The sequence below is a fragment of the Phyllostomus discolor genome, chromosome 11 (assembly GCF_004126475.2).
Source record: "Phyllostomus discolor isolate MPI-MPIP mPhyDis1 chromosome 11, mPhyDis1.pri.v3, whole genome shotgun sequence".
NCBI classification, from domain to species: domain Eukaryota; kingdom Metazoa; phylum Chordata; class Mammalia; order Chiroptera; family Phyllostomidae; genus Phyllostomus; species Phyllostomus discolor.
This window is the reverse complement of record NC_040913.2, coordinates 71513477-71540322: the sequence shown is the minus strand read 5'-3', so window position 1 is coordinate 71540322 and position 26846 is coordinate 71513477. Positions and strand designations below refer to the sequence as shown.

General features: G+C 34.6%; 1 protein-coding gene across 1 annotated transcript in view; it reads right to left on the bottom strand.

Moving 5' to 3' along the window:
- Positions 1-26846, bottom strand: part of ADAM2 (ADAM metallopeptidase domain 2) — a 108036-nt gene that overhangs the window by 54355 nt on the left and 26835 nt on the right. Inside the window, exons 3-9 of the mRNA XM_036011101.1 lie at positions 25765-25841; positions 25203-25368; positions 18704-18760; positions 11149-11220; positions 10251-10417; positions 9168-9249; positions 1411-1547 (exon numbers count right to left, since the gene is read on the bottom strand). Coding sequence (XP_035866994.1) covers positions 1411-1547; positions 9168-9249; positions 10251-10417; positions 11149-11220; positions 18704-18760; positions 25203-25368; positions 25765-25841 — 758 coding nt within the window. The remainder of the gene's footprint in view (positions 1-1410; positions 1548-9167; positions 9250-10250; positions 10418-11148; positions 11221-18703; positions 18761-25202; positions 25369-25764; positions 25842-26846) is intronic.

Sequence of the window (26846 nt, the reverse complement as noted above, 5' to 3'; positions counted from 1 at the left end):
TGAGAGGAACTGTTCTTGAAACAAGAGAGCTTTTCTTCCTCTAGCAGCCAGTTTTAGGGAACCTCCATTTGGCCATTTGTGTGAAGTGATTGAGAAATATTGGTGCAATAGGTGTAGGTGCCATGGGGATCTGGGATCTCTGTTTGTGTTATTGACTTGAACTATCTGGATCTTTTCTTAGCTTGTTCCCAGATATAGTATTTGGGTCATCAGATAAATTAATATGCCCACTTGATCTTATAATGTTGTGGATCTAAACATATGCAAATTATGAACAAATATTCAATCAGTAACATTGTAACTTAGTGTTTTCCAGATGCATGCTCAACTCTGCAAGCATCCAGTAGCCCACTAGGAGCTGAAACAGATCTCTAGGGGGTCTGCAATACAAATCTTTGATATTTGTCAGAGATTCCACATGAAACCTACTCTACCAAGAATATCTTTAGTTTTATTGTATTTTAATGATCGTAAGTGCCAAAGAACAAGGCATCTTGCATCACATCCTGCACCTGCCACAGTACCCTCCATGTACAGCATCTCCTGCCTATGACATCCTTGTTGTCATCAGATCACTCATTGAATGAATTCAACAACCATTTCATAAAAGATTACTGATGCCACTTTTGGGATAACTATTTTGATATGTGTTCCTTCCAAATCAGAGCCTTAGAGAAAAATTTGAATGCAAGTAGTTTTCAGAAATGATTGTGGAAGCAAGACAAGGAAATGGAGAGAGTGAGATGTTATCAAGTTTGCTGCTGTAGACAGTTGGGCTTGATTTTCTAAGACATCTTCCAAAAATTGTCCAATGGGAAGATAAGAGGCTGACTACAGTCACTGACTGGATAATGGATTTCGTAATCCCTGACTATTTGGTCCTCATTTTATAAAATCTCAGAGTGTATTCTAAAAATAATAATGAAAACAGCAAATGCACTAGGTTTTGAGGCATGATAAGGATATGGCAAAACACCTACTCTAATGACAAAGAAAAGACTGAATAACAGCATCTAATAAAACCGATAGATGCCAAGACCTCAGGCTCAGCCAGGGTAGGATGGAAGAGATTAACATGGAGACAAAACCACATCAATAAATCATTCTAGTGTAGTAATTACAAACCAGTGTTTTGCTTATCTTCTCAGGCCTTAAATTATTAAAATCATGCAAGTAAACTTAGTGATAAATGTAGGGGTAGATCACATATGACAAAGCAAGTGTGACATTAGATTAGGAAATATTGAGATAGATATTTAGCACTTAGATTATGTATTTTGACCTGAGGATCACAGGTCACAGCTTATATTTGACCATTTTTAATTATTTTAAGAGCTTAGATTTTGAAGACACCAAATTTATTTTTGCATAAATTCTATGTATGAAGCATTTAAAATTAAAGCAACTTACATTGCTTCTGGGTTCATTATGCAGACAGCTCCTGGGCACTGGCATTTGTCAAGGTCATCATAAGCTATCCCCATACTCAGGCTCAGTAATTGAGCTATAATAACTGAAAATGATTCCATACTAATGATTTTAGGGTGCTGGAAAAAACCATACATGTACAGTCACATTTTAGGAGATAATTCATTTACTGGGAAAATAGTGTTAATTATTAGAAATAGTCACATGACAAAATGGAATAGAGGCTTCTAATATATTAACCACAGAAGTGCCATCCAAGCCCTGGCTGGGGCAGCTCATGGATTGAGTGTCAGCCTGGGAATCAGAGGTTCCCTGGTTCTATTCCCAGTCAGGGCACATGCCTGAGTTGTGGGCCAGTTCCCCAGTAGGGGGACCAGTGAGAAGCAACCACACATTGATATTTCTCTCCTTTCTCCCTCCTTCCCCTCTTTCTAAAACTAAATAAATTAAATTAAAAAGATAAAAAAAAGAAGTGCCATCCATGTTAGACTAATTTGTTATAGGCACCATTATCAATATAAGAAAAATAGAAATAGTGAAATTTGAAATTTTACCAAAATGTAAATATAGGGCTCATTTGGTGACATCAGAGCAGGATAAAAATTGCCCCAGTAATATAATTATACCTAATAATAATTACAGTCATGTTTGTATTAACAAATTATTAACAGATCATGCTCATTTATAATTTGGTTAGAGATGACATTTTACATAAATGTTTCATACATTTTTTAAAAGCCATAAATTAACATATAGAATTAATTTATATTATGGTAATAATGACCAACAATGAGAATGCCACTTTCCAGATATTTAAACTTTATTTTCAAAGCCAAAATGCCTTTATCATTTTTCTTTATAAACATATGATGCTCATTATAGCAAATTTTGACCATACTAAAACATACATTTAAAAAAATCCACAAATCATGCTAGCTCTTCAAATGTATCTAATAACACTTATATAAATACACTTCAAGACAGATTTCTAGGAATGCATTTTGATACCTTCTGTTTGCTTCTTTAATTCAACTCCCCATCATTTTCCACCCTGCTCTCTAACTCAGAATGACACCAGTGGATTATGTCAAAAGTATCTTTTGCCCCCTGCTTTACTTTGGTCCAACAGAGATGAGAGGGTGAGAGAAGAGCAAGTTGTTTATTACTGTCATTGTCAGGAACTGTCGGAATCCTTGAGTGGAGGTCTCTACAGTTTGTCTGTGACCCTAATGGAATAACTCTGTCCTTTCCTTCAAGCCTGACTGACAAATTAAATATCTGTATTATAGCCCTGAGATAGTCCTTACATTTTGCATACGCATTGATAACAGTCACTTTATCCAATTACCACAGTTGAATGTACCATCCATTTTCAAAGAGAGGGAGAGAGAAGAAAAGAAACATAAGATGAAGAAGGAGGAGGAAAAGGAAATAAAGGGAGAGGAGGAGAAAGGGGGAGGTTGAAGATGAGGGAGAGTGAAAGGGGGAGGGGAGGAAAAATGTTTGATTCCGTGGAAAATAAAAAGAAAGATTCTGCTAAATGTCAGTAACGTAATAGGATATTATAAATAGTGATATAACAAATAGTAAGGTGGTATATTACTAGTATAGTTACTTTTGTTTTCAGGATGTTGTAGAAAAGGCTGGGCAATGATTCAAGGCCACTTTATAATTGTTACTCTTTCTCTATTACTCCTGTTCCCTCTTATCTTACATAGCTTGGTAAAATGAAAATAGCAGCATCCAAAAAGTTTCACTTTATTCATTTGTATAAAAGCAGTCCCGCCCTGGCTGGCATAGCTCAGTGGATTGAGCACGGGCTGGGAACCAAAGCATTGCAGGTTTGATTCCCAGTCAGGGCACATGCCTGGGTTGCTGGCCATGGCCCCCAGCAACCACACATTGATGTTTCTCTCCCTCTCTCTTTCTCCCTCCCTTCCCTCTCTGAAAATAAATAAGTAAAATCTTTTTTTTTTTAATCTTTTTTTTTTTAAATCTTACTGCTTCTGTCTTTTTTTTAAAGATTTTATTTATGTATTTATTTATTTATTTATTTTTAGAGAGGGAAGGGAGGGAGATAGAGAGAGAAAGAGAGAGAAACATCAATGTGCGGTTGCTGGGGGTTATGGCCTGCAACCCAGGAATGTACCCTGGCTGGGAATCGAACCTGGGACACTTTGGTTCCCAGCCCGCGCTCAATCCACTGAGCTACGCCAGCCAGGGCAAATAAGTAAAATCTTAAAAAAAAAAAAGCAGTCCCTTGTACTCCCATGTGCAATTGCCCTTTTATTCCCTGTCTTCATACTAGCATATTTATTCTGGTTTTTCCTTTCATTTATGTGGTATGGTCAAAAGATGCAGTTTGTGTTAGAGATTACATTCCTTTATGTTCTTTTTGTGGCAATCTCACATTAGGCTTCCTTCCATCAGTCAGCTAGGGCTGTCATTACAAAATACCACAGACTGGGATGGCTTAAATAACAAAAATTGATTTTCTCACAGTTCTGGAGACTAGAAGTCCAAGATCAAGTTGTCAAAAGGTTTGCTTTCTGGTAAGGTCTTTCCTCCTGGCTTGTAGGAGGCTGCCTTGTCACAGTGTCCTCACATGGCCTTCTTTTGTTTATGCACAGAGATAGTTGTCTCTGGTGTCTTTTCCTCCTTTCATAAGGACTCCAGTGCTCTCGGATCAGAGGCCCACTCTTACAACCCACTTGAATCTTAATCACTTCCATAAAGGCCTGATCTCCAATATACCGTCACATTGGGTTAGGGCTTCAATGTATGAATCAATTTTAGGAGTATATAATTTAGGCCATAACAGGCTAGTATGAAAAACTTGAAAAAGATACAAACTGGAGTGTGAGAATTTCTTACAGGATACTGTTATGATTACTCCTGTTTTGAAAATGATAGAAAAGTTTGGTCCATGTGTCCTTTATACATGTTCCTTGACGGCCCTTCCCCTATTTTCCCACATTATCCCTCTCCTCCCTCCCCTCTGATTACTGCCAATTTGTTTTTTATTTTGATGTCTCTGGTTAAAGTCAGGGAAGGGCGGAGTGGGGGGAAGTGGTGGTGGGGAAATGGGGACAACTGTAGTTGAACAATAACAAAAAAAGAAAAATAATAGAAAAGCTAAAATTATATTTAGCATTGGAATATTTAAATATTTTATATAAAAGTTTATAACTAAGCAAATAACTTTCTTTTCATGAATAATAGTTGCTTGGGGCAATACTTGTCAAATAATAATAGCAGCTGGCTTTTACTAAGGTTTCTTATGTGCCAATCACTAGACTGAGAAATTGCAGGCAAATAATTATTGATAAGTCCTTTATTGTACAGCATATGATGACTTACTATATATATGCCTGCCATGTTTGCTTTGTAAAAACTTCTTCTAGTCTCTAATATTAGAAATCAAAATTCTATGTACACCTTTTAGATAAAGCTTGTTAATACCATTCCGACTTGCTAAATTTTGGTCTGAGAAATAGTTATCTAAGTATGATTATTCCTTCTAGTAGACCTTTAAGTGTTTGATTTGTGAGTCTTAGGTATATATAAGTTCCAGTTAGTAAATGTTGTTTCATTCCAACTGAAGAATCACTTAAAATTTGTATCTATTTTACAGGAAGAGCATTTGGCTACTTTATACCATTGATACATCAAAATTCCTTTGCTAATATATTCAGTTCTTTTTCTTGCTCCTTATGGATAAAATTTCTGTGGCATTACATATTTGTTTAGAATTTTTGAGGAAAAAACAATTTGATAAATTTTATTTTTAGTATTTGAAACAAATATTTTTGTTTTGATTATTGTCTTTTGAAATTATTAATAACATTTTATATATGTGATGTTTTCATGCCTTTAAAATTATTGTGTTTTATATAAAATGCACCATTCTAGTTCCAGTCAAGATGGAACTAGGCATAGGTAGAAACCCTTCACTTCCTCACACAACCAAAGGAGGAGAACAACCAATTTAAAATCAGTAAACAGCCAGAAGTGCCAGAAAATCAAACTGCATAGAACTCCAACAACTGCAGAATTACACAGTCAAACAGACCAACCAGACTAGTAAGGTGGCCAACAGGGAGAACCTGCAGCGGGGCAGCAGACTGTGTGGGTGGGGTTGGCGTAAGGGGAAACTGAGACTCAGAGTGGACTGTGGATATGGCAGTTGCCTCAGAGGGAGAAGCCCCCGGTCTTACATGAGAGTTCATCGGAAAGTGGGCTAGAGATGAGCAGAGAAGCTGCATTGTTCCCTCTCTGGCCCCTCCCCCACAGGCAGTGCAGCAAGGAGGGTAAATAGCTAAGGCCCCACCCACTTACAACTTAACAGGTGCCCCAAAGAGAGAAATATGGCCCAACTGAAAGAACAGAGCAAAACTTCAGAAAGAGAGCTTAAGTGATGAGGAGATAGCCAAACTATCTGATGGAGAATTTAAAGCCCCAGTAATCAAAATGTTCACAGAACTTACTGAGCTTGGTTGAAAAATGAAAGAACAAATGAAAGATACCCAAAATGAAATAAAGCAAAATATTCAGGGAGCCAACAGTGACAGGAAGGAAACCAGGACTCAAGTGAACAATTCGTAACAAAAGGAAGAAATAAACATTCAACCAGCACAGAATGAAGAAACAAGAATTCAAAACAATGAAGAGAGGCTTAGGAACCTCTGGGACAACTTGAAACATTCCAATATCTGAATTATAGGGGTGTCAGAAAGAGAAGAACAACAGCAAGAAATTGAAAACTTATTTGAATGAATAATGAAGGAAAACTTCCCCAATCTGCTGAAGGAAATAGACTTCCAGGAAGTCCAGGAAGCCCAGAGAATCCCAAAGAAGTTGGACCCAAAGAAGAACACACCAAGGCACATCATCATTAAGTTATCCAAGATTAAAGACAAAGAGAAAATCCTGAAAGAAGCAAGGGGAAAGGAGAGAGTTACCTAAAAGGAGTACCCATAAGGCTATCAGCTGATTTCTAAAAAGAAACCTTGCAGGCAAGAAGGGGCTAGAAAGAAGTATTCCAAGTCATGAAAGGCAAGGACCTACATCCAAGATTACTCTATCCAGCGAAGCTATCACTTAGAATTGAAGGGCAGATAAAGTGCTTCCCAGATAAGGTCAAGTTAAAGGAGTTCATCATCACCATGCCCTTATTATATGAACTATAAAGGGACTTCTTTAAGAAAAAGAAGATAAAAAATATGAACAGTAAAATGACAACAAACACAACTATCAACAAATGAACCTAAAATAAAGGAAGAAAAACAACAAAAACCAAAACCAAGCAAACAGCTGGAACAGGAACAGAATCAGAGAAATGGACATCACATGGAGGGTTTTCAGTGGAGGGGGAAGGGAGAAATAGGGAGGAAAAGGTACAGGGAAGAAGCATAGTTGGTAGGCATTAAATAGACAGCGAGAGGTAAAATATGGTATAGGAAACAGAGAACTCAAAGAACTTATATGTACAACCCATGGACATGAACGAAGGGGTGGGTAATGCTGGAGGGTTGGGGGATGTAGGGTGGAGGGGGGATAGAGGGGAAAAAATTGGGAAAACTGTAATAGCATAATCAATAAAATATACTTAAAAAATGCACAAATCTCAAATGCCTTGATGTGGTTTAATATATATACATATATAGAATATTTACATGTATACACACATTCATATATATAATGTATTTACAGTATTGTATGTGCATACATATATACACATATTTGTGAAGTGTGTATGATACATATTTGTGCAACTACTACACTGGGCAAAACATAGCATATTTTTATTACCCAAGAACTTCTCTTCAGCAACCTTCCAGGCATTACCTCCCTGTAATTTGTGACTTCTATCCTAACTTTGAATAAAATGGTGTATTTTACCTACACATTAAAATGGCATAATAAAGTCAATATTCTTTTGTTTCTGATTTATTTTTCTCAATATACAGTTTTTGAGATCTATCAATGTTGAGTGCATAATAGTAGGTTTTTGGTTTTGCTTGCATTATGTGAATATACTACACTTGTTTATCCATTTCATGGATAGGAGGGCTCAGTATTGTTAAAGATATCAACGTCCCTCAAATTTGACTAAATATATACTTCAAAATCAATCAAAATCCAAGCAGTTTTTGTTGAAATTGACAAACTGGTATTAAAATGGAAATGCAGATAACTCAGAATACCTAAATTAGCCTGAAGTAGTAGCAGTAGGCTTTATTCTAACATTTTTGATGATTTGTTATAAAACTAGTTATTAAGACAATGTGTTATTGTTAGAAGAACAGAAAAAAATGATGATAAAAAAATCCAGAAAGATGGGGATAAGTGGGGCGGGGAGTGTGGTGGGGTGAAAATGGAGACAACTGTACTAGACAACAAAAAGAGAAAAATAAATAAATAATTAAAAATCAAGTCTTTTTTTAACAACAACAACAAAAAATAATCCAGAAAGACACTAGAAATATGATGCTCTGATTTAATAACAGAGGCACCACTAGGGTACGTACAGTAGGGAGGGCGGTGGGTCCTTAACATCAGAAGGCAGAGTTTCAACTGTTGGCTTCAACATCTCATTCTAGTGAGTATTGGCCACTGCTGATTTTTGCAGTGAAAAGGTCAGGCAATGATTATCCCAAAGAAATGTGGGGAATAAAAAAAAATGAATACTAGAGAGCTCTTCTCTGACTGCTCCTCTCTCTACAGAGACACTGTCCTCCCCATGAACCACACACTTTTCCAGTATATGATGGTATTTCCTTCCACTTGGTAGCTAACTTGCCTATAGAGAGAATGAGTTCTGCTCTGCTTTTTGATAATGGATGAAGGTCCTTCTTCACATGAGACTTTTATATTTCTGTGTTGCTTGTGACTGGGTAAATCAGACAAATGCCAGCTTTTGAGACAAGGTCATAGCTTGCACATAATCATAAGCCACATTTTCCAAACTATGATATGTGAATATTAAAGTTCTCTTCATTTGATTGAGTCATCTTTTTATGTCTTCACTTAGCTTTACCTGTTCAATGAAATAAGAGTACTATGCATTGCCTCCCTCAAACTCCAACACACACTGTACAAACACACACACACAAATAAAAAAAGGCAAGCTCTCTGTGTCAGAAAAACCACAGCATTGTGAAAGAGGGGCAAAAACATATCAGGTTTAAATATACCAAGATTTTCTACTATGATAAATAATACCAATTTTAAATACACCAAGATTTTCTCTAAGAAAAATAGGGAGAACATTCCATTCTGTTATTTTTCACCTGTGCTCCACAAAGCATTTTAAGGTAATTGATAAATAGTTTCGAAAGTTTTATTTCAATCTGGGTCATAATTATGTTACCTACAATAATTAAGAAAACATACAAAATCTAAGCTTGAAATTAAAAGCAATGAATTAATAAATAAATGTTAAGCACAGGAAAATTCATGACCATCTTATAAAACTAACATAGATCACTACATTAACTTTCTAAAAGGGTATTTTGAACTCCTGAGAAGAAAAACAGGAAAAGTTTTATGTGTATTAAGTTCAGTACAGACTTGCTATAGTTCAAACATTTGTCTCAGTGGACAACAGAGACAGAGATCATTAGATTCATTATGCAAATATCAACATACTTAGAAATAATTCAGAAAGAAAATATTTAACTATATATGATCTAAACAGCATTCTACTTATATGTGTTAGCCAAGCAGATGATACCAACCAGGGCAACACTTCCTCCATATTGTCTATCGCACATCTTCCCTTGAAAGGTTGCACCAATATAATTTGCTTTTTCTCTGTAACTTAAGTTTAAAAAATCATAATCATATAATTTTGTAAAACTAATCACAGTTAACATTTAATTTGCTTAATATATGTATTTTATATTTATATAATATATGCATAGATATTTTCATCTAACATTAAGGTAATAAAGTATAGGAAGGGACAATATGTCTGCTTCTTTTGAAAGCACTAAAATAGATTTTAAAATAAATATTGATTATAAAGTGTATTTCCAAATGGAATTTCTTAAATGAAGATTCTGTTTTTTGTAGTATTCATTAAAAATTAAAATATTTTTTAAATAATCAAAATAAGAAAATTAAATCGAATTTCTTAAAATTAGAAAAAATGAGGCAATACAGTTGACAAATAAGCAGAGTCACCTTATGGATTAAAATTTCCACTTAGATAGAATTCACTTGCCAGAGTGATGAAAAGTTATGGCATATAGGTGGGGCAGAAAATGACATAAAGGATTATTATTTTTAATTATGCATATTATTTTATTTAATATAATAATATATAGACTCTGGACATTGATTTAAAAAGTAAGCTTATTAAACAGAAAGGGAGTCATAGTTTTAAAAGCAGCACAATGTGAATGTGGTATGTTGGAGATGTTTAAATATATAATAGGGTTTCTATTTCCTTATTATTTTTGTTTTATTTTATGGAAATAAAGCATAAAAAGAAACCCAAATTACTATATTCATAGAATTCTGTTCCATTTCTTCAAACAGATAGTTTTAATATTTCTTGTATAGTTAGGGACATTATGCTGTAAGGCAAAAATCATATAGTAATAAGATTGAAGAAATAAATTTGTAATACAAATAAATAGAGTGATTCAAATAATTCTAGAAAATCCCTATGGTGAAAAATAATATTCACATAATGCTGTAGGTAAGAAAATGTCACAAGAATATTTTTCCCTAAAGACCTGTCAACTGTCAGAAATTAGTTCAAATATGGATATGTTTTCTTTGTACAGGATTCAGTAATGCTAATACATGCTTACACAAGTAAAAATGCCATATCATGTGGACGCAAAACAAGATAAGATCTTTTCCATCTTAAAAATCTGTGTAGTAATTGATTAGCATCTCCAGTTACTGGGATTTTATTTTCATCTATCCAAAGTTCCAATGAAGACAGAATTATTGTAATATTAAATGAAGTAAAAATCTAAAATAGAACACATAAATGAAATAAATTCAAATATCATGGTCTAAGTAGATTTCAAAATTAAGTGTGAAAATAAACACTATACTGGTTACAAATGTTAAACAATTCAACTTTAAGTCTGTTTTAAATCTTATAATACATGCTACTACGGAACAAGTTATCATTAACATCTGACAAGCTCATACTTAGGCACGTCCTATGTCAAGTGCTTTATTTAATTTGATCCTCACAATAACCTGTTTTGGTATACACCAGTGATTTTTAACCAGTGCTCCACGGCACACTGGTGTGCTGTAAGAGGCCCATTGGTGTGCCGCAAGAATTTTTAAAACATACAACATTTGACTATTTAGTCAGGTGCACTGACTTCTTTTCCCTTAGATTGTCCAACAAAAAATGACAACAGCCAACACAACAACAGCTGTCTGGTGTGAATAAATAAAAATTATGAGTATACCATTTTTTTGTCGAACTGGCAAAAATAGATTTTTTTTTGGTGTGCCACCATAACTTTAATGATTACTTTGTGTGTTATAAAATGAAAAAGGTTGGAAATAGCTGGTTTATACAATTATTATTATTTCTATTGAACAGTCAGAAAACTAAAAATTAAAATGGCTACATAATTTTCCCTATTCACATAAAATGTATTTGAGGCAGTGTCATAATAGAAACTTGGAATTTTTTAAGTATACAAGCAAATGTAAAAGTACTAAAAAGCAAATACTTACAGCATTAGTCAAACTAATTAACTGGAAAATTTTTTGAGTGACAATAGCTGTATCAGAGCCCATATGATGATACTGAAAAAGATGATCATACATTTTAGATCTAAACATATATTGCTTAATATTTAATGAATGTTTAAATTTTAATGTAGTGTTTAAACTGCTCATTATTAGTTGTCTAATATTAAATATTATAAAAATATATATATTCAATGTGAGAAACGGGCTATATGTGAGAAAAGGCACAAAAAGACACGATAAAATCCCCAAAACAGAAGAGGAGGAACACTTCCAAACTCATTTTACAAGGTCAGCATTACCCTGATCCCCAAACCAGACAAATACACAGCATAAAAAGAAAATTACAGGCCAACATCTCTGATGAACATAGATACAAAATCCTCAACAGAATGTTGGCATGCTGAAATCAAGAGCACATTAAAAGGATCATGCAACATGGTCAAGTGGGATGTATTCCATGGATGCAAAAATGGTTAAACATTCACAAATGAGTTAATGTGATACACTATGAAATGAAGGGAAAAATCATTGAATTATTTCAATTGATATATAAAAAATCATTTGACAAAATTCCAACATTTTCTCATAATAAACACTCTCAATGAAATACATATATAAGGAACATACCTTAACACAATGAAAATCATATATAACAGGCCTACAACCAACATTATAATCATAATCAATGATGAGAAGTTAGAGTTTCCCCCTACAATCAGGAGCAATACAAGGATGCTCAGTCTAACCACTTTCATTTAGCATAGATTTGAAAGTCGTAGCCAGAGAAATTATGCTAGAAAAATATGCATTCAAACTGAAAAGGGAGAAGTAAAACTGTCACTGTTTGAAGGTGCCATATGTTATGTAGAAAACTCGGAGTCTCCACAAAAAAACTGTTAGAACTAATAAACAAAGATGATAAAGTTGCAAGATAAACAATAAATATGTAAAAACCTATTTCATTTTTATGAACTAATAGCAAACTACCGGAAAGAGAAATTCAGAAAACAACCCCATTTACAATGACATCAAAAATACCTAGGAATAAACTTAACCATGGAGAAGAAGGACCTGTACACTTAAAACTACGTGATATTAAAGAAAAAATTGAAACAAACCCCACAAATGAATGCAAATATATTCAGTGCTCAAGAATTAATATTGTTAAAATGTGTATACTATACAAAGCAATCTACAGATTTGATGCAACTCCTACCAAAATTCTAATGTCAACTACGAAAGAGCGAAGTCATTGAACCTTCAGTACTGGGTGAAATAACCAGATAGTCTGAGAGATTCGAGAGTAAATCACCTTCATTGGAAAAGTGTTTGATCTCAGTTATATGTGAAATTTTTGAAAGTCACACTCATAGACCCAGAGAATAAATTGTTGTCAGAGCTAGGTGAGAGGGTTTGGCAAAATAGGTGAGGGGAATCCAAAGGTACAAACTTTCAGTTATGAAATAAGCCACGAGGATGTGATAAACTATAATGGAAACTATAGTTAACAATGCCGTTTTGCATACTTGCAAGTTGCTAAGAAGGGAGATCTTAAAAGTTTTCACTGGAAAATAAAATTCTCTAATTATGGATGGTGACAAATGTTAAGTAGACTTATGGCGAGTATGTTGCAATATATACAAATACTGAATCATTATGTTGTACATATGAAACTAATATAATAATGTTGTATGTCAATCATCCTCAATAAAAGAGAGAGAGAAAGCTATTCAAAGCTTTAATCAGGAGATTGATACAATCTGATTTATATATTAAAAATATATAAATGTCTTAGCTTTATGAGATGGAATTAAAGTGTTTTGTCCTTATAAAATGAATTGGGAGCTTTCTGAACAGTTTAGGACAGTGATTCTTGGATTTTTGTTTGTGTCAGACTTATCTGGAGAATACATTTTAGAAACTTGGATTTATTGAAGTTGCAGGATCTTGGTGTCTGTTTATTTTTTTAACCAAATTTTCTAGGTTATATTTATTTATACCAATGAATGAAAATTACTAGATTAGAATACAGAGTAATTATCTGCTATTGAGAAGTGAGATAAAATGCAACTATAAGCTCAAAGTTCCTGGTGAGTTTTAAAAGGCAAAAGATTTATATGATCTGAAGAGAAACCAGAGTATCCTGATGAGATTTAAATGGTAGTTCTTTAATTATCTTTTAAGTTTCTTCTACAGTAATTGATATATTTGATAAAACTATAAAACAAACTATATTCATGAATACAAATGCAAACATTCTAAATATTAGTCAATAAATTTCAGTGACGTATCAAAACAATAATGTGATGATGAGGCAAATTTATTTTCCAGTATACAAATTTCACCATCAGTGAACTATGTAACATTATCATTATCCATATCAAGAAACTGAAAGAGAAAATTTGCATAGTCATGAAAATAAGTGTTGAGAAAGCATTTGATAAAATTCAGCAGCAATTTCTAATAACAACTCAGAAACAAATTGAGTAAAATTACTTAAAGACTGAACACAATGATAATGGCAATATAAACAACTAAAAAACATTAACTCAACATTACTCAACATGAAACATTACTCAAACTGAAACATTGAGTAAACATTACTCAAAATGAAAAAAATCATTTAAATTAAAATCAGGAAGTATACAGCTCTTCCCTCCATTATTTAATGTGGTAAGGGAAGTTTTAGTGAATGCAAGAACACAAGAAAAAATTTTAAAAACTGCTATAAACACTAGAAAGAAGAAATAGAACTATATCTTTGAACTTATATTTTATACTAGAACACACATGAGGTCCTAGTAAAACTGTCATTATTAAGAGCAAATGTAAGGTGGCTGGATATGGAAGCTATCTACAAAAATTAATGTTTTTCTCAATCAATATGAAAAATGTATTTATAATACTGAAAAGTCTAAAGTACTTAGGAGTAAATAAAACAAGAAAGGCTATATGCCGCGGTCCAGCCTCAGCAGGGTCTCAGGGTCCCTGAAGGATGCACGGCTCCGGCCAAGTGAATGAAGTGAGACACCGGGTGAGATGCCGGGGGACAGCCAGGCTCTCTGGGCCTGACTGACTCACTGAGAAAAATCAATCTTTATTTTCACAGGGGAGGTTATACAACATTCAATGCATAGTGTGATTATTAAAACAGAAACCGTTACTACAGAAATAACTTCAAAAAGTATAGAAGGTTTACAGGTCAATCGTATTAAACAAAGAAATAACCGAAAAGTACAGGAGGTCCCACAGATCAACCATACTAAACGAAGGTTATTTTGACCAAGAGGGTCATTAATCAGTTAGCCAATGAAGCTATATGGGCACAAACTTTCAGGTGCCAGTTAGTAACTAGATGGCTATTAAGATTCTAGGGACTGGTCTAAGTTAAAAGGGTGCAAGCTGTGATTTATAGGTATATAGAAATTAACTATTGTCCATTGAGGTTAAATTTGTCTAGGTTAGGTAACTGGTTTCCTGCCTAGGTCTTTTGATTTATACATCTTGGGGGGGGGGGCATGTTTTGTGTTTGTTTCCATGTATTGAGATTATTATTTCCAACTGGAACTCCTTGCTTCTTTACACTCCTGTCCAGGGTATGGGAGGGGCAGTGGCTCAAATAAATCTTAAGCTTTTAAGTGCTGACTCCTTAAGAAACATTCCTAGCAACAGCTTCCTCCAGTGTTCTGGCAGTTGGTCTGCCCATAGTTTAATTTTGTCCATAACTTCCCAGGTGAGGGAAGCAGGCAGCATTAGGGTTGCTAGGGGTCTCTGTTCTGTGGTCAGCAAGTCATTTCTCACAGAATCAGAGGCATCATGCAGATTTTTTGTTATAACACACAGGTATCTAAAAATGCCACCACCTATTGCTAGCAGGGACAGGCATACAGGAGGAGATAGGCAGGAGATCCAGCCACAGTCGCCTCTGCTGTGCATACGCGTCTCATCCATCCCGACTGTGTCAAGGGTCAGCTGTTGCTTGGCTCCCAACAGCTATAAATCTTTGTTTTAAAAAAACTAGAGTAGTCTTATTGAAAGATGTAGAATCAATCTAAACCACACATACATGTTTTTCTTGGATAAGAAGACTTTTATCACAAACTTGCTTATTACCCTAAATTAGTATTGTTTAAAAGCCATGTTATCAGGAACTACTATAAAGGACACATGGACAAAACCAAGGGGGAGGGTGGAAGCAAGGGAGGAGGGTGGGTTTGGCTGGGATGGGGATTATGGTGAAGGGAAAATGCAGACAACTGTAATTGAACAACAATAAAATAATTTGAAAAAAAATACCATGTTAATTAGAGTCCTAATTTGGGTGGGAGGATTGAGAAAATAATTTTCATATCTAAGAAAAAGATCCTGGGAGAAAATGTGCAAGAGAAGTATGAGTAAGAACAGAGTGGAGATTTGTCTGCTAGACATCATTAAACCATAAAGCCACTGTAATCTAGTCAGTATGAAGCCAGTTTATAAATAGACACATAGGTTAATGGGACATCAAATAGAGAATCCAATTACATCTGAGACTTTAATATCTAATCAGTAGTGCTGGCACAACAAGCTATTTATCTAAAAGAAAGTAAAAATAGACACCCCCCCTAAGCTAGAGTTTATCCTATGCCATATATAAAAGTGCACTCCAGGTGTGTCAGAGTTAAATGCAGACAAACCTAGAGGACTACATGTACAATACAGGAGTTAGGAACATGTTCCTAATTAAAGCTGTGAACTCAAAAACTATTGAAAAATATGAAAGTATATTTGAACATAAGAAAATTAAAATTTTGTACATACAATAAACCCCACAAATACAATAAAATCAGTTACCAAAGGTAATGCTTTGATATTTTATTGCAGGTAATAAACCAAGTATGGATATTTTAACATCTAAATATTTGTTAAAAGTTGACAAGAAGGCAAAAAAAACATTAAGAAAATGAGCAAAAGGTGTAAGTTGTCAATTCAGAGAAAAGCAAATACCAGTGGCCAATAAACATTAAATTATGCATAAATTCATTATCATTTAAGGAAATGAAAATGCCAATGTGGTATAATTTTATACTCATTAAATGGAAAAATTAAAAAGAAATATGAGGAAGATAGTACTTTCAGTTTTAACTTGAAGTTGTAAGAAGTTATAGCCTTTTCACAAATCAATAAACAGAAGAGAAAGCCCACAAACTTGTGTCACTTTATCAAACACTGAACTTGGATATCCAATCATATACTGTGCTTTCCTTGTTGCTACTATGTATAAAACAGTGGTCCAGTCTAACATTTGTATTTTAATTGTACACATTAAAAGTCACCTATTCAAAGACACAACTAAAAATTCAAGCCCACATCATCACTTTTCATTAGTACTTGGGCTTTTTCATCGGCAAATAAGCATTCCCCCACACTAAAAAATAAAGTGAAACAATGAACAAACAAGCTTCTTTCTCTTAGCTAACACATCAATATATTGTTTTCATTTAGCAGGCACTGCATATCAATGTTTCGGTCAATGACAGACCACATATATGATGGTAGTTGCATTAGGTTATAATTGCCTAGTGATGTTGTAGCCATGCACTACTCACATGTTTGTAACGATGCTTCTGTAAACTTACTGTACTGCCAGTTGTGTAAAAGTATAGCAAATACAATTATATATGTAGTACATAATACTTGATAATGATAATAAATATGTTACTGGTCTATGTATTTATTATATATTTTTATCATTATTGTAGGATATATTCTTTCTGCTTGTAAAAAGTTTGCTATAAAATGGTGTGTCATGTTCTGCCAGCAGCAGCAGCCTTGGACATCTCATATTTATAGAGTCCCTTGATTGGATCATTTTCTCTTGGTTTGCCATAACCTTGCATTGCTTTGTAAATTTAGTGTAGCCTAAGTGTGCAGCATTTATAAGGTCTGTAGTAATCTACAGTACTATCCTAGGCCTTCACTTTCACTCACCGCTCAGTGGTTTGGAGAGCCCTAACACCACCAGCATGTAAAAACATGTACAGAGCTGCTTTCTGCCACATGGAGTAGAGATGAGACATGACAGGTGAGACACCCTGTGGACCAGCCAACTCCAAGCAAGATGGCAGGAAACTTTGTGATATTTGAACTTCCCCTCACCCTACTTCCTTCTTCAGTGTCACATGGTTTACTCTGGAGGAGACTGCAACCCATTCCCAGTTTCTTCCATCAAATCAGGGATTGCAGAGCATGTCTTACTTTGAATGTTCTAACCTGTCTAAAGGTTGCATGAAGGGCTGGGATCTAACTTACTTAAGTCAGATTTCAGGTGTCATAAAGGAAAAGCCATTACTTGTGAAAGCTTCACGGGGATGACAGACAGTCAGATGTCTGGGGCAGAAGGTTGCAGGTGAAGACAGACAACAGATCATTTAAAGCCCTGAGGAGAACCTGGGGTGAGACTCTTTGGAAAATCAAGATATTCAAAAGCAGCCTTGTAGATGGCGAAGTTAAGAAAGCTCATCAGGACACATGCTTAGAAAAGACCTGAGGACATCCTAAGCTTCCCCTCAGCTGACCCCTAAATTGTGAGCAAGGCCAACTCATCAATTAAGGACTGCCCTGCGCAGGGCCAATCTGCAAAAACTGCGAGAGGTGTTTATTTTTTTTTCAAATGCTGAATTTTCAACAAAAAGCACCAGATTCCTCTGTTTGAGGTGTTATAGCAAAAATATTATAATAATATAAAAGGCTAAACAATGAACATTTATCTCTCAGTTCAGGAAACTGTAAAGTCTAAGACAGAGGCTCTAGCAGATTTAATGTCTGCTGAAAACCCTCATCCTGGCTCATAAATGGTCATCTTGTTAGCTTCTTCTTGTGTCCTCAGATAGCAGAAGGGTGAGGGAACTTTCTGGATCTCTTTTGTAAGGTCTCTAATGTCCTTGATAACGGCTCCACTTCAATGACTTAAGCCATTCCCAAAAGTCCCACCCTCCAAATACCATCACGTAATAGTAGGTGTTGATGTGAGTTTTGCAGGAGAAACAGAGACACTGAGTCAACACAAGGTGAACAAACAAATAAACAAACATGTCCTAAAGGAACAAGATAAACAGGGAGAAACCACCCTTGCAGAAATGCAGGGTACCAGACAGTCTTTAAAGCATGTCTAGAGTATGCTCAAAGAGCTAAAGGAAAACGCTAAGGGAAATCAGGAAAATTACATATAAACAAAATGAGAATATCTATACAAATACAGAAATAAAAAGTAATTAAATAAATTCTGGAGCTATAAAATGCAATAATTGAATTGAAAATTCACTAGAAAGATTCAACAACAGATTTGAACAGGCAGGGTAAAGAATCAGCAAACTCGAGGAGTAGACAGTTTAAGTTATGGAGTCTAAGGACCAGAAAGGGAAAAAAGGGATTTGTAAAATATCATTATGCAGAAGCAATATATAAATTATTGGAGTCCCAGAAAAGGAGATTATTTGAAGAAACAAATAATTACTAGTACAAATAATATAAAGCAAATAAATCAGAATATACTTACCAAATTTTTTTCAACTACAACATGCATTTCTATATACTGAGAGAACTCTGTAAGTGGCTGAAAAAAATCCACATGAAAATTAAAGAATTACTTAAATATTTAGTGCTTATCACTACTTCCTTAATTCAATGGTGAAAGATTCAATTTGACACATAAAAATAGAATCAGATAATATAAGCAAAACTAGGTACCAAAGAATCATTTGCTGAGTATTTCCTTTGTCACCTCTTTCACAGCCGATCAACCATTTAATTTACTCAGAAAACAACTTTCCTTTACCGTCCATTCTCCATATTCTCATTGGGTTTAAGCTATTTATATTATTCACTTTTCTGAATAAAGCTTTTCCATTGATTCCCATTACAAAAGGTGTGAATTTTTGTTTGCTTAATGCTGTGATTATATCTTATGTATGGTATGGTTTTATCTATGACCCTGAATGTGTAAGAACCCATCTCTGTGTTTAGAGGGGTGATATTTCATCTGAAGAATAAAGTTTATCCTTGTATAAATCACCTCAGAAAAAGGTGAGCAACAGAGAATCAAAATGACTGACTTTCTTAAACTGTGCAATAGATATCTCAAAGTATAAATTCTGGGCATGATGTCATCCACCTAAATTATAGTGGTTAGGTTAGGCAAAAATATGAGCCCAGATGGGATTTAAACTTTGGTATATCATTTATGAGACTTTAATTCTGCCAAAAACTGGGATAAAGAAAGAATTATTGTATTTACTATAAGGCAATATTAGTTTATTTTCATAGTTATTTTTATATGAAGATTATCTAAGAGGAATGCACTAGGGAAAACTTGTAAGACAGACTTTGCAAACTCTTTAAGACTGTAGTATAGATAACTCAAAATATTGTGTTACTAAAATAGCATACTATCTACAAAAAATGGATAAATATTTAGAAGCAGAAAAAGAGGATAAAATGTAAGAAATTGAGGAAACTTTTATAACATTGTGTTTACTTCAATGTCTGCATTATTTTATTTTTTACATTAAAGTTTAAAACTATACCATTTTAACCCTGACTGGTGTAGCTCAGTTGGTTAGGCATTGTGCCACAAAGCAAAAGACCACCGGTTCAATTCCCAGTCAAGGTACATGCCTGGGTTACAGAGTCAGTTCCCAGTCAGAGTGCATATGAGAGGCAGCCATTGGATGTTTCTCTTTCACATTAGTGTCTCTCTCTTCTTTCTCCCTCTATTTCTACCTCATATAGATCAATCAATCAATCCTTAAAAAATAACTATATTGATTTCTTAAAACCATCATCCTTAATATAGTAAGTGGAACATTAAAGAGAGAATAAGAAATATGGGATTTAGTAGAGGTAGAGATCAGAAAAGTGACAGTTATATGAATTTAAAAGAAAAAGTTGAGAAAGGTCAGTTAAACAAGTTTAGGGCTGATTGATCACTCGTTCTTCCCCACTTTAATATTCTGTTTCTTGGCCCAAGCCTTGGAAATTTCAAGGTTTTGTTAAAAAAATACGGATGAAATCCTTCTATGGTCTGTTATTTTTTATCATTTCTATTCAAAATTAAACACCAAATGTTTCATGATAGTTTAGTTATAGGACTCCATCCTTTCATTAAAGTCCGTAAATAAGGAAATAACACTACAGGAGGATAAACATAATCAGTTAAATCAGTTGAGATAAACAATGTATTAATGGATGAAGAGTTCAAAGTTATTTCTTTGTTTTAACCCACATGTGTTAGTTGTCTAACATTCACTGAAGTAATCCTTGTTTGTCCTTGTTTATTCATTCATTTAATGAATAGTAAACTTTTATGGGAAAAAATAAACTATTTATATTAGCCAAATAAATTTATGACAAGGATGCATTGCAGGAAAGCTGTTGGAAGATGAGCAGATGGTATATTTCACACGACCTCAAAAGCCATCTTATGGAGTAACAGAATATGGCTATAGAAGAAGATAAAATGCTTAGATATGTATTATATAAATAAATATAACTTTGACTGCATAAAGTTTGCTTTGGTCTAATAAATATTAAAGAATTGGAGGGGACTTCTAGCCAAGATGGAGGCATAGATGGATGTACTTTGCCTCTTTGCACAATCAAAAGAAAGACAACAACAAATTTAAAAACAAAAGACAACCAGAACTGTCAGAAATACAAACTGTATGGAAGTCCAACATGCAAGGAGTTAAAGAAGAAACATTCATCCAGACTGGTAGAAGGGGTGGAAACAGGCAACCAGGGTGGGGAGGACCCATGGCAAGGTAGAGGCTGGAAAACAGGGGTGGGCGAGGCGATGGCTGGTGGACCTGGCAGTCCCACATTCATGTGCAGAACAACTGGGAGGAACAACTGGAGAGTGAGACAGACCTTGCAATCCAGGGTTCCAACTCGGGGCAGCAGGACCTCAAAACCTGTGATTGAAAAAACCTATGAGGGTTAAGGTGGAGGGAGAAACTCCCAGCCTCACAGGAGAGGTCACGTGAGAGTCCCACAGGGTCCTAGAACCTACACAAGCCCACCCACTAGGGAATCAGCACCAGAAGGGACCAGTTTGCTTATGGGTAACAGAGGAAGTGAGGAAGTGACTGAAAGCCAGCTGAGAGTTGAGCAAGCAGCATTGTTCCCTCTTGGACCCCTTCCCCACATATGCGGTGATGTGGGTTGCCCCACCCTGGCAAATACCTAAGGCTCTGCCCCTTACTACATAACAGCTGTGCAGATACAAAACTATATATATATATATATATATATATATATATATATATATATATATATCACTAATGAAAGAACAGATCAAAGTTCCAAAAATAGAACTAAGCAATGAAGAGAGCCAACCTATCAGATGCAGAGTTGAAAACACTGATATTCAGGATACTTACAGAAATGGTTGAGTATGGTTGCAAAATAGAGGAAAAAGTGAAGGCTATGCAAAATGAAATAAAGGAAAATGTACAGGGAACCAACTGTGAAGGGAAGGAAACCAAGACTCAAATCAGTGATTTGGACCGGAAGGAAGAAATAAATATTCAACCAGCACAAAATGAAGAAACACGAATACAAAAAAAAAAAACAAAGAGAGGCTTAGGAACCTCCAGAACAACTTTAAATCTCCCAACATCCAAATCATAAAGGTGCTAGAAGGAGAAAAGGGAGAGCAAGAAATGGAAAATTTATTTGAACAAATAATGGAGAACTTCTGCAATCTGGCGAAGGAAATAGACTTCCAGGAAGTCCAGGAAGCTCAGAGTCCCAAAGAAGTTGGACCCAAGGAAGCACACACCAAGGCACATCATAATTACATTACCCAAGATTAAAGGTAAGGAATCTTAAGAGCAGCAAGAGAAAAGGAGACAGTTATCTACAAAGGAGTTGCTGTAAGACTATCAGCTTATTTCTCAAAAGAAAATTTTCAGAGAAGAAGAGGCAAGAAAGAAGTATTCAAAGTCATGAAAGGCAAGGACCTACATCCAAGATTACTCTATCCAGCAAAGCTATCATTTAGAATGGAAGGGCAGATAAAGCACTTCCCAGATAACGTCAAGTTAAAGGAGTTGATCATCACCAAGTCCTTATTATACGACATGTTAAAGGGTTCTATCTAAGAAAAAGATGATCAAAAATATGAACAGTAAAATGACAACAAACTTACAACTATCAACAACTGAACCTAAAAAAACAAAAACAAAAATGAATTAAACAAACAATTAGAACAGGAACAGAATCATAGAAATAGAGATAACATGGAGGGTTATCAGCGGCGAGGGGGAGGAGGGTAATGGGGGAAAAGGTATAGGGAATAAGAAGTATAAATGGTTGGTAAAAAATAGATAGGGGGAGGTTAAGAATAGTATAGGAAATGGAGAAGCCAAAGGACTTACATGTACAATGTGTTGGGAACAAGAAAATTAAGAACTAAATGTGACCTTAGTAAACAGGAACCGAATTGTAGCTTAAAGGAACTAACAAGGGAGACAGAGTGTAGGATATAGTTAAGCAAACGGCTTGTGTCATGCAAATATTCTCCCCTGGGGCTGCTAAATAAGCAATGCTTTGTTTAGTTTTAAAAATTTAAATTTTACCCTGTTCCCGCGCACGGTCTCTGTAAGCAAATAGCTAACTGCCACATCAGCTTCTGTAAAACGCTTGCTTGCTTGCTTGCGCTAAAACCCCTATATAAGAACCTAGCTGTGAGCGCTCGGCGCGACTCTTTTATCTGCAGCCCCTATGGGTACTGTGTCTCCGGACACTTTAAAAGTTCGCCCCTGCGCAGGTTAAACTTCGCCAATAAAGCGACATCTTTAGTATCCTAAAAGTCTCCGACATTTGTCCTTGCGTTTGCTGAATATAACACAACCCATGGACATGGACTAAGGGGGATAATGCATGTGGAAGGGGTAATGCAGGGCAGAGGGGAATAAAGGGAGGAAAAATGGGACAACTATAATAGCATAATCAATAAAATATATTAAAAACAGAATATCAATATCTAGATGTAAGTGTATAAGGAAAAGTAAAAAAAAAAGTGAGTTGGGATGAGAAGAAGAGTTTTATTGGAGAGTAAAGTGAGTTGAAAATTCTAGGGAGGTTTAATTTTATTTCACCATTAACATTATACTTAATAGACTGAACCCTTTCCTCCTAAGATTGGGGCAAGACAGGGATATCTCTTCTCACCTTTTCAAAAAGTATACTGGAGGTGCTAACCAGGACAATTAGGCAACAAAAAAAAAATGGCAAGTTATCCTAATTGAAAAGGAAGAATATAAACTGTCTTTATTCAAAGTGACATGACCTTCTACACAGAAAATCAGAGTCCAATAAAAAACTAATAAACAATTTCAAAAAGTCTGCAGAACATAAAATCAGTATACAAAGGCTGATAATTTCCAAACACTAATAATGAGAAATGCAAGTTTTAAATAAAAATTATGTGTGCAATATATAATAATAAATAATAAAACTTGTAGAAATAATTTTAACAAAATAAGTTTACTGGATGACTTGAAAACTGAACTAGGCAAAACAATACAGAAAAATATTAAAGAAAATCTAAAACCAAAGAGCTATCCAATGTCCACAGATAGGAAGAGTTAATATTGTTAATTGGCAACATTTCCCAAATACATCTACAGAATCAACACAATCAGATGGCTTTTTTAGGAAATTGACATAATTAAAAAAAATGACATAAATGTTTAAATTAATTTGGATACTCATATTAATAAGAATAGCTAGAACAATGCTGAAAAAAGAAGAATGCACACTTACTAATTTCAAAACTTACTTCAAAGGTATAGTAGTAAAAAAAACCAAAAAGTATGGTTCTGGCATAAGAGTAAGCATAAAGATCAATAGGATGTAATTGCAATTGTGGAAATAGTTACTAACATTTATGATCAACTGACCTTTGAAAAAAAGGCAATGACAATTCAGTGAAACAAAAAATAGTCTTTTTAACAAGTGGTGTTGGGAACATTAGATATCCATGTGAAGAACAACGAATTTAGAATCTTGAATCACCCCATATAAAAATTAACTTCAGTTGAATCATATATCAAAATGAAAGAGATTAAACCATGAAACTTATGACAGAAATATAGAAATAAATTTTGTAGCCCTGGTGAGATGGTTAATTTTATCTATCAACTTGACTGGATCACAATTCTTGTAAACAGATATATATTAATGCATGTGTATGAGTGTGGGTATATGTGTATATACACACATACATACATACATATATTCACATACACATATGTTTACATATATCCTGTTGGTTCTGATTCTCTCAAGAAATATATACCTTTAAAAAATAAAAACTCCACTACTGTAGATGCAGATCAGAGCTGATTGAAAACCAAACCCAGAATCTCATTCTATGAGTAGATGAATCATACAATATATATTAAATTTTCAACAACACAGAGTGTCTACTGTTCAAGTGAGGGTATTAATTGGGAAAAAATGAGATACTGAAAATGGAATGGGGACATATGTGAAAACTCTGATGAATCTGGGGTCACTAAAACCCTACATTTTGGAGTCTTCTTTGCCAGCGTAAGTAGCTTCTCTGTCCCTGTATAAGAAAATTAACTGTGCATCTTGAGGGAAATATAATGGCTGTGCCTAAGGCAGCTGCCTTAAAAGACCCTGGTGATCGTCCTCAGGAAATATCTTCCATATTTATGTGGTGGTACTTGTATTTATTATGTCATAATTTTGATATAACAGATATGGAGAAAGGAGTTAATCAGAAGACAATAATGGTCTAGGAACAGGGGGAAAATATGCCCCTAACAGTGAAAAATGCCAGCTTGTAGTCCTAGAAATTTGAATGAAAAGTTTTAAGGCTTACAATAAAAGCCACAAAATTTCTGGTACATCTTGCACATCTATCTATCCATCATGTGCATTCATGTAAATATTTTGTTTGTCATATAAAATACATTATTTATATTGATGAATAGTAATAATCATATACTTGCTCCATCACCTACCTCTATACTTTGTATTTTATAGGGCATTTCTCTTGGCTTAATATCCTCAGCGTATAAAGAAGCACCTTCATTCTTATGTTGTACTTGATAAATCACATGCTCAAAACCAAAGGAAGGCTCCAAGGGCTCAATTCCATAGCTTACATTTTCAAACTGTAGTAAGCCCCTACAGATTTCAGAATACATTTAAATATATATATAATATATATAATATGCCATTTAGTCAGGTTTTTGTTTAATAGTATGCAGATAATTTTCAATCTTAATCTTAGGCAGTAAATTAGGAAAGAATTCCTCACCATAAACTTACTGAGTGGCATGAAATAGTAGTGCTATTGGGATTTGCCTAGGTATCAATATTTCATGGCCTCCAAACATAGCAAAAGTCTTAATTCAGAATAAGGGTAGGACATTACAAGAATTTCCATACCATGTTTTTCCAAAGATTGTTTTCCACAATAAGGCATGCCTCACATTAGAACTTCTAAATATAATTTATAAATTAAAAAATTATTTCTAAAATAATATTCCACTTTGTAGTTATAAAATTATATAGCACAACCTGAGTCCAGTACATGTGCTGAGGATCACCATGGAATCTGGATAACCTTCAATATACCCTTGGTAGTAGCAAAAATTCTGAAAAATAAAAGATAAAGTACACTTATCTCTATTAGACTAACTCATGTTAAAGGTACTATTCCCAAATATTTAAAACAAATGCTAGTTGGTGCATATACTTCAAATACTCATTGTTTCCAAAACAAATTTATAGGATTATTAGATGAGCATTTGACTCAATTATCCAATAAATTTCCCCCCGGGTTCACAAAGAATTAATACATTTTCATATTATTTTCCTGTTATAAATTAAATATGTGATTCTGGGTCTTTAGGATCAAGGAAAACATCATAAAAAAGCAATTTCTTTCATACTCTTCAGGCTTACTTTTACAAAAACAAAACCAAACAAATTCAAAAAGAGAAACTTTTATTTCTAAAACTATTTGAGTGTAACAGCATCACAGCTTGCATTGGATTAACCCTCCTACCAATTGCAAGAAATATAAACTCTGAAAAATAATTTTGAGCTCCAACTATGAAAGCTGGTAGGAAAAAATGAGAGAAAGCAATCAACACTAGAAAGAAAAACATGGTATTGATGGAGATTTGCATTAGTTTTCACCTGAGGGCACTCCCAAGGCAGTACAGCACAAGGTAGCTAATGCTCTAAGGCAAAAACCGCAATGAGATACCACTTCACACCCGTCAGAATGGCCATCATAAACAAAGCAACAAACAACAAGTATTGGAGAGGTTGTGGTGAAAATGGAACCCTAGTGCACTGTTGGTGGGATTGCAGACCGTTACAACCACTGTGGAAAACAGTATGGAATTTTCTCAGAAAACTAAAAATGGAACTGCCATTTGACCCAGCAGTTCCACTGCTAAAATTATATCCTAAGAACACTGAAACACCAATCCAAAAGAACCTATGCACCCCAATATTCATAGCAGCACAATTTACAATAGCCAAGTGCTGGAAGCAACCTAGGTACCCATCAGTAAATAAATGGATCAAAAAACTATGGTACATTTACACAATGGAATTCTATGCAGGAGAAAGAAAGAAGGAGCTCCCAC